Source organism: Rhinopithecus bieti, unplaced genomic scaffold (assembly GCF_001698545.2).
Source record: "Rhinopithecus bieti isolate Rb0 unplaced genomic scaffold, ASM169854v2 scaffold_81727, whole genome shotgun sequence".
In the NCBI taxonomy this organism is placed as follows: domain Eukaryota; kingdom Metazoa; phylum Chordata; class Mammalia; order Primates; family Cercopithecidae; genus Rhinopithecus; species Rhinopithecus bieti.
In genome coordinates, this window is record NW_016834786.1 from 38,550 (window position 1) to 47,481 (window position 8,932).

The 8,932-nt window shown below is 47.0% G+C and overlaps 1 protein-coding gene across 19 annotated transcripts in view; it reads right to left on the bottom strand.

Annotated features, from left to right (window-relative positions):
* Positions 1-9: 9 nt before the first annotated feature.
* Positions 10-8,932, bottom strand: part of CELF1 (CUGBP Elav-like family member 1) — a 110,894-nt gene continuing 101,971 nt past the window's right edge. For 13 of the 19 annotated variants that reach the window (XM_017865748.1, XM_017865746.1, XM_017865743.1 and 10 more), the window contains 2 exons: positions 6,512-6,655; positions 10-5,782 (listed from right to left, as the gene is read on the bottom strand). In XM_017865748.1, coding sequence (XP_017721237.1) covers positions 5,655-5,782; positions 6,512-6,655 — 272 coding nt within the window. In that variant the 3' untranslated portion in view covers positions 10-5,654. The remainder of the gene's footprint in view (positions 5,783-6,511; positions 6,656-8,932) is intronic. The other 6 variants (XM_017865749.1, XM_017865747.1, XM_017865745.1 and 3 more) reach the window with 2 other exon arrangements.

The following is an 8,932-nucleotide window of genomic DNA, read 5'->3' on the forward strand; positions in this document are numbered from 1 at the left end:
TTTTTTTTCTTTTAAATTATTCACAAAAGCAGCTGGAAATCAGAAAGGCAGCTGCCGCTCCAGGGTCTCAAATCCATTAAAACCACCACAGAACAATTAAAACAATCAGAGAGAGAAAAGGAAAAGGAAACAACGTCCAACATTTGGCATTTGGTTTTATCCACAGGTTTTCCCAGAGCTCCTCTTGGAATTGAAAGCAAAATATATTGGCAAACACGGCTTCTCAATACACAGGAAGGGGAGCCTCAGTGCCTCCTGCCAACAGAGGCGGCTCTGTGCAGTCAGACTGTGGGGCGCACAGCAGTCTCTCAGGCTGGGGTTTCTGGCCTCTTTCCATCCAATCACCCCTTCCAGGAAATTCAGCAGCCTACCAGACACTGGGCCTCTGCCTGGCTGCCCTTTCCCCCAGGCAGAGTGGCCTTGGGCATAATACCGGGCAACCCGCCAGCCCCAGAGCAGAAACCCTGCTGGGATCCCTTCCTTCATCAACGTTGGTGTGGAGGATGCTCAGCAGCGCTTCCACCTCCCCATCCCCAGCCCCTAGCTACATCTCTCCACCCTTCCCTGGACAGTCCTACTTCCCAGCTCGCCCACCCACCAGCAGCCTAGGTCTGGGTGGGATCTATCATCAGCTCCCCCCCCTGCAACCTCTTCCCTCCACAGATCCACCCTGTGACCTCTCCTCTCCTCGCCTCTCCCCCTCCACTCACATTCTTACTCAAGTCTCCAAGACCCTGAGGCTGGATGGTGCCACAAGAGAAGAGGGTCAGTTTCCCTCAGGGAACCAAAAAAACTGGCTTGCTCAGCACCCAGGGACAGTAGCTGTTTGGCTCTTCATCCAATTTAAAAAACAAATCCCTGCCCTTTCCCCCACCCCACTAGCTAAGCAAGAGCAGAGCTGTGGTGAAGAGCCAGTGCGGGGTGGCTGGTGCCCAGGGCTGTAAACAGTGTGAAGACTGTAGTATTGTGCTTGTCACCTAGGAAAAGCGCCAGCAGGTGAACTGCCGCTTGGTGCGCAGATGGCCTCCTACTACGGGGTGGTTGGGAGCACCCTCCTTCCTCCAGGTGCTCACTGCCCCTAATGCGCTAAGTAAGCCTCTTGCCCACCTGCTGCCACCTTCTAGGCTCTACCTCTGCTTCTTGTGTCTCTCCAGGCCCCCTTACCACCCTCTCTGAGCAGAGCAGCCAGCCTCCTGGACGCCCTGCTGAGACCTGGAGGCCACACGAAGTGACAGTCTAAGTGCACAGGCAAACGCTCTAAGGGCAATAGAGGAGAAAGTTGCCACTTCAAAATAAAACAATACAATCTTGAAAAAAATAATCAACCCTACAACAATTTAAAACAGCTTCTTTGAAACCCTTTTAAATCGATCAGTTTTTGCACAAACTATAGAAAACAGAGAGGTGAAGGGTGATATATACGAAGGTGTGAAGAAACAGCAGGAAACATGCAAAACTTTTTTCTGGGCATAATCTTAGTAGGAAAGGAAAAAATTCAAAACAAAACACAAAACAATACAAAACAAAACAACAACAAAAAATCAAAGCATCACATTTTGCTGTGGAGACTTTAGAAACAAGCATGGGGCTGAGGGGAAGGGGCAGGCGGGATCCAGGACTCCCCACAGAGTCGCTCCAGGGAAGAACCACAAAAGAAAAAGAAAAAGGGCTGGCTGGGGCCCAAACTGCAGCCTGCAGTCAAAAAGGAAAGGGGGTTCAGGTGCTCTCTGCAGTTGAGAACTCAGAAGAAAAACAAAAGAAAGAACAACACATGCGGTCTCCTCAAGCCCCACAGACTGTATCAGCAAAATGTGCTCAGGAGCCTCAAAGGTTTTAGTGACATCTTTTATTTCATTGTTTACTTCAAAGTTGTCTTTAAAACTAAGCACACAGAGAAACAAAGCCTAGAAACGGACTGGCTGTGTGTTCACAGAAATACAAACACCACGCGGTATGTGCTAGTAGGGCTGCTCTGAAGACAATTACAAAGAATTGGAATCACAAAATCAAGTGGTTATCTTATGAAGTTCTAGAAAAATAGATTTTTTTTATATTCAAATGCAAGTTTAAATATTTCCCCTTCAGCAGTCGTTCTAGCAAAACCAATTTGGCAGCACAAAAGGGAAAAAAAAAAAGGAAAGAAAAAAAGAAAAAAGAAAAAAAAAACGAAGAAAGAAACAAACATAATAAAAATACACGTCAGCATCAAAGGTCAACACAAGGTCAAAGGTGAGAGTTCAAGCATCAGAGAAGCTGAAGAGACAGGGATTTGGACGATGTACTTGACGCCACATCGACATGCTTTAGGCACAACGATGAACAAACGGCAGGAATCTAGAAAAAAAAACAAACCAGAAAGAGGGAGACCCACTGAGTTACACAGAGCAATACATCCAAACAAAGAGAGAGAGAACAGGACACTCACTGTGTGTACAGCCCTGAAATGAGGTGGGCGGGCAGGGATTGGGTAATGACAGGGAACTTTTGCACATGCTAACAATGGACACAGGGAAAAGTCAAAAAGGACATGGAGGACACCAAGAACACATCTAATTGCCAGAGACAGAAGGGAACCTAAGGCTTGGATTTTTCCATGAAGCGCCCAACTCCTAAGAGAAGAAGGTCTCCAGGGGAGCAGAGCCTCAGCCTCTCTCCCCACTCCCTGGTCACAACCCAAGGGGAAGCAGAAGATGCTGGCTGGGGTGGGGAAAATTTTTCAGGGAAGAGGACCAGAATTTCTGCTCTTATCTTATGGGGATGGCCCTTTGTTCCCAGAAATCCAAGCTCTTAGCTTCCACCCAGGCCCTGGCCACTCAAGTGGAACCCAGGAGACAGTGGTCTGGCTGCATTCAAGGCAAATCAATTTCATGATGTAACCCGAGTAAGAAACAAAACTACAACAAAAAACACTTCGTAAGTGAAACCTTCACACAACAGAAAAGGATTGCTTAAGACTTGACAGCGAGTCTCCACTCTGAGCTGAGCCCTTTCACACATGAGACTTGTAGGGGAGCAGCTTCTTCACAAAACCATCTTTGGCCTGGGGAAAGAACTGTGCTCAAGGGCAGTGCTACTGCTGTGCTAACTCACTCAGCAGGGGGAGGAGAGAACAGAGAAATGCATGGTCTCACCAGCTGGCTGCTCGAGCAGCCCAGGACCCTGCTGGGGCAAGCATTCCTTTTAAGAGAACCCATCAGCAGGTATGAAGCCCTCAGGGTCTGGTATCAAAGGTGGGTGGATTACACCTTGGCCTCTTATGTCATTAGGAAAGGAGTTTCATAAGGTCCCAGAGCCCAAGACAAATCCATGGACAAATAATGGTGAGATGGGGGAAGGCAAAGAGAAGAGGGGGATGTGGGAAGGGAGTGACGTTTTGGCTAAGGAGGAAGACAGAACAGAAGGCTAGGGAGCACAGCACCGGCAGCACCCTGTGGAGCACAGCTCTCTCCTCTGCCAATTCACAGCATTAACACCTTCCCCTTGGGCAGGTTAGCTGGGCTGCAAACGGGCCACAGAAAGTCAGTAGTTTCAATCATACACAGCACCCTGTGTGTATAACAATCACATTCTGGATTCTACAAAATCCTGGCCTTTTCCAGAGATATAATTTAGGTAATAAATATTCTCCACCCCGGAGCTGTATAAAACTTCTATAAAAATAGAAACGACATTCTTGGTTCCAGCCGGTTGGGATTCAGAACAGCGCCTCCCCAACCTAGCATTTTTTTCTTTTTTTTGTTTTCTTTTTTCTTTTTTATTTTTATTTTTTGCATTTATTTAAAAAATCCCATCATGACCCTGGAAGCCTTTAGAACAGTTTTATCCTTTGAAACACAGGACACATTTCTCCCAGTGCGCAGAATTTCAAGTTTACGTGGTTCAGCTTAAGAAGTGTATGTTTCACGTTCCTTAGAGGACAACAGACCCAAGTTATCACTATGAGAAAGGAACAGCTGTCCCAGCTTCAATGGGATAATCCAACACCACCAGCTACCTGTACAACAGTAAGATGGTCAATCCCTGTCTGTTACCCACAGGGACAGCATGACAAGGAAAGAGCCCCCATCTGACTTAATAGCAAACCAACCCCTTTATTCTTATCTCTGCTGCTAGGGGTCAAGACTGGCATTTGTGAGGTTTCAGATTCCAGAGACCCAGGGATCCCGTCCCTGGCCGTGGCTATAGTCATATCTTAACAGGGCCACCTCTGCCCAGGTGTACATTCCCAACAGCATGTCCTTCCTGGTTCTCTACCCCCACAGCACTTCTTAGAGCAGAGGCAGAGCCCAGAAGCTGTATGGGTCACAGGCAAGAGCAGAAGTAAGACCTGCAGGAGGCAGCAGGGAGCTAACTGTAGCACGAGGACAAAAATGAACACAGTAATACTGAGGTAAATGAACACTCAATTCATGTGGAGGCTGTAAACGTCCTAATGTCACCTCTGCCTCAAGAGCAGAAAATGTGACTGGAGTGGTTACAGGAGGGGCCTGCCAGACCCCTATGGGAATACTACATCTGGGACACCTCAATCAAGGAGGCAAGGGAGGATTTCTGGCCACTGGCAAATGAAGCATACTGGCTTGCAGGGACCTTCTGATTCAAGTACACCAAGAAACAAGCTCCTCCTCCCCCAACTAGATGGCATTGATCACTCTGCCCACAAGTGGTACCCCCTTCAGCAAGAACTGCAAGCCCTTCTTGGATTTGCCTTCATGAGAAAATTGTGACTTGGGATGGAGGTGACGTTTCTTGCTGTGGTGAACTGCAAGGAAGGAAATCAGGCAATGTATTCCACAGAGGCCTTCTTTAAAGAGACCTGTTGGAAATGGGCCATGGTCTAATTTGGTGCTGAAATAAACTAACCTCTTTGGCTGCTTCTCCCAAACTGCCACCAGCCAGGCAGGGCCAATCCAATACTGACTGCTGGCTGGGGGAGCTGGTAATGGGTGATGCCGCCCTGCTTTTTGCATATGTCAGGCTAACAGGTGCTCTATTTCCAGAGAATTGTTAACACCCTTTTTTGAAAAGAGCGGCAGAAATTCCGGACAAGAATCTGAAAACAGGTGTCAAAAACTATTTCCCAGAAGGCAGCTGTGCAGAAGTTTGAGTCTCCAGCTGCCAGGGCATTAGGTGTCACTCCACTCTCCCCCAAAGCTGCTCTGCTCCCCACAGCTCCCAGGTGTCAGTTCTCATTCTACCCACCCTCACACTAAGGGAGGTTCTGGGGGTCACTTTTTTGTTCCACTCAGTCCTCTCTTTTGGGGTGGTTTGGGGCAAATCCCGATCATTGTCTGTGTTAAATGTTTCCCTGTCCCCCTTTCCCAGGGTGGTTTGGTGTTGGTCCTTCTCAACACACACTGGTTACAAACACAGCAAACTTTAAATAAAGGAAAAAAAAAAAAAACAACTCAGGATATGGCACCTAAACTCCAAAGTAAAACACTGGAAACCAAAGCACAAACTTGTCCTCTGTACGAAGCGAAACTCCCACAGAAGGCAGTAGCCGAGTCTTCAGGGCAAGCTGTGCCTGCGAGAGTGGCAGGGATCAGGGTCCAGGGCTGTCAACACACAGCCTCAGGGCTTCGAATCATTAAGGGTGCTCCTCCCCCACTTACCAGAAGACCCTCTCACTCCAGTCTCAGAGGGGAGCACGCTCAGTAGGGCTTGCTGTCATTCTTCGAACGTTTGAGCTGCACTTTAAGCCGCTTCATGCCAATCTGAAAGCCGTTCATGGACTGGATGGCAGCTTGGGCCGAGACAGGATTGTCGTAACTTACAAAACCTGTGTGTCCAAGCAGAAACCTAGGTGAGGGACATAATGAGGCAAGGAGATTCTCAGTCCTCCTTATGCAAGATACCTTATGTGCTTCATCTAAAATCCCAATTTTATTCAGCAGGGACAAGAAATCTGGACATTATATCATATGAAATAAATTAGGTTCTTAATAGTACCACTTAACATCTACATGGTAATTTAAAGGTTTTTTTCTTTTTCTTGAGACAGGGTCTTGCTTTGTCACCCAGGATGGAGTACAGTGGTATGACCATGGTTCACTGCAACCTCGGCCTCCTGGGCTCAGGTGATCCTCTCACCTCAGCCTTGAGTAGCTGGGAACACAGGTACACGCCACCATGTCTGGCTAATTTTTTGGAGCCATGAGGTCTCACTCTGTTGCTTAGGCTGGTCTCAAACTCCTAGGCTCAAGTGATCCTTCTGCCTTGGCCTCCCAAAGTACTGGGTCTTATAGGCACAAACCCGGACTGTTTTAAGGTTTTTTTGCAAACCATTTTCCATATATTATTTTTCTCTCTGGAGCAACAGTGTGGGTAGAAATCCTTATCTCCACTACAGCAATGAGAAACTGGGGCTCAAAAAGAGGTCATATGACCTGCCCATGGCCAAGTTAAAACAACACCCCAAACTCATATCCAGCTCTTTCTGCAGTGAGCTCCTTCCTTCTCAGTGGTAAAATACTAATCCCACCCTGACACCAGAGAGAAGCCAACATACCAAAACACTTGCTCAGGTTTGTCTGCTTGTCTATGAAAACCTTGGCAGACACGACATTCCCAAAGGGCATAAACATCTGTAACAGGTCCTGATCGCCAAACTCCTGGGGCAGGTGGTAGATGAACAGGTTGGCTCCCTCTGGACCTTCAAAATACCCAGGAATTGGAAAGGTATCAGTGTCAAACATGCTCGTCGCCAGTGGTCTTTCATTTCCACCTATGTTAAAACTGTCACAATCCCCAAAAGTAGAGATTCATCTGGGGAACTAAACAGATTCTCTAAATACAAAGCAAGGAACCAAAGGACAAACATTAAAACAGATTCCTTCCCTCACATTCAGCCAAGCTCCATCTCACTAAGGATGTGAGAATTCTACCTGGAGGAGGAGAAGTGCTGGGATAATAAAGCAGGACGACTTGTGTGTGGAGCAGGAGAACAGAGACTGCAGGCTCAGAGAGGAACACAGAAGAGAAGGTGAAAAGGGGTTAAAAACAAAACAGGTTTCCAAATAATGCCTAGAAACCACAGGGACAGCAAAGAGATTGGTAGTTGCCAGATGCAAGATGTAGAAGCAGGGAATGAGTACAAAGGGGCACAAGGGAATTTCTAGGGGCGATGGAAATGTTCTTAATCTGTGGTGATGGTTGCAGGACTGGGTCTGTTTGTCAATACTCATATAGCTCTATGCCAAAATCAGTGAGTTTCATCATATGTAAATTGAACAATAAAAAGAAATTAGTTTTAAAAATGCACCCATGATTAACACTGAGCTTAAAAGCAGAACACACATTCTTCATTTGACTACTTATACTCAATGATTTTCTTTCTTTCTTTTCTTTTTTTTCCGAGATGAAGTCTCGCTCTGTCGCCCAGGTAGGAGTGCAGTGGCATGATCTCGGCTCACTGCAACCTCCGCCTCCAGGGTTCAAGTGATTCTCCTGCCTCAGCCCCCCGACTAGCTGGGATTACAGGCAGGCGCCACCACGCCCAGCTAATTTTTGTATTTTTAGTAGTGATGGGGTTTCATCACATTGGTCAGGCTGGTCTGGAACTCCTGATCTCATGATCCGCCCGCCTTGGCCTCTCAAAGTGCTGGGATTACAGACATAAGCCACTGCATCCAGCCTACTCAATGATTTTCTAACCAAAAGTTTTTTTTTTTTTTTTTTTTTTGAGGCAGAGTCTCACTCTGTCGCCAGGGCTGGAGTGCAGTGGCCGGATCTCAGCTCGCTGCAAGCTCCGCCTCCTGGGTTTACGCCATTCTCCTGCCTCAGCCTCCCGAGTAGCTGGGACTACAGGCGCCCGCCACTTCGCCCGGCTAGTTTTGTATTTTAGTAGAGACGGGGTTTCACCGTGTTAGCCAGGATGGTCTCGATCTCATGACCTCGTGATCCGCCCGTCTCGGTCTCCCAAAGTGCTGGGATTACAGGCTTGAGCCACCACGCCCGGCCCCAAAAAGTTTTATTACAATTGCAGTCCAGCCATTCTCCAGCCACCCTGGCCTCCTTGTTTTTGTCAAACATATCAGGGAACTTTGCTGCCTCAGGGCCTCTGTACTTGCTTTTCCTATGCCCCTGTTACTCTTCTTTCTCTAGATTCAGGCATGGCTTGCTTTCTACTTCCTTCAGTACTCTGCTTAAATGTCAACTTAGACAGACATTCTCTGAGCATTCTGCATAAAATGCAGTGCCTCTGACACTACCTATCTCTCTTCCCTGCTTATCATTCTCCAGAGGATCATCTGAAACACCTCATGCCCTCATTTATTTATTGTCTATCTCCACAAAAATATTGGTTCATGCTACGTTCTCCTACTACCACATCCCTAGGGGATATGTGATTCAGAGCAAGTGAGGGGAGATGAACCAGGACTTCTTTCTGCTGTGATAAGAGGACACTCATCTTTTTCCTACATTAGTGCTTATACCAGCTCCTGGTTATAAAAACCCAGTCAAATCTGAGCACAGAGGTGTCAACAGGACTTTCTATTCATGTAAGTCACCTTCAGGCCTCTTTCTAGCTAGACGGTCTCTCCTAATTTTTTTTTTCTCCTAAATTGAATACCATTTGTGTCAAATGACATACTTCCCACTCCATCAACTCATGGGCCAAACTGTCCCATCACCCCTCGGTTTGTCTTCAATCAGGACAAACATCGATCAGAAAGTGGGGAAAAGGCCAAATGACATAGCTAAAAGGGACACTGAGACAGAAGACATCCAGACAGAAGATCCTCTGATAGATTTGTAATGTGTAGAGAAGACCTCCTAACGGAAACAGATTCTTGTCAAACGTGTCAGACGCGATAAGGTCAGCGTCTGTTGCTTCGTCTAAAAACTGCAGCCCCATTCTAAGAGGGCACACAGAGGTTCTGATCTGAGACACATCCAGAAAACATTTCTTTTCTTTTTTTTTTTTTTT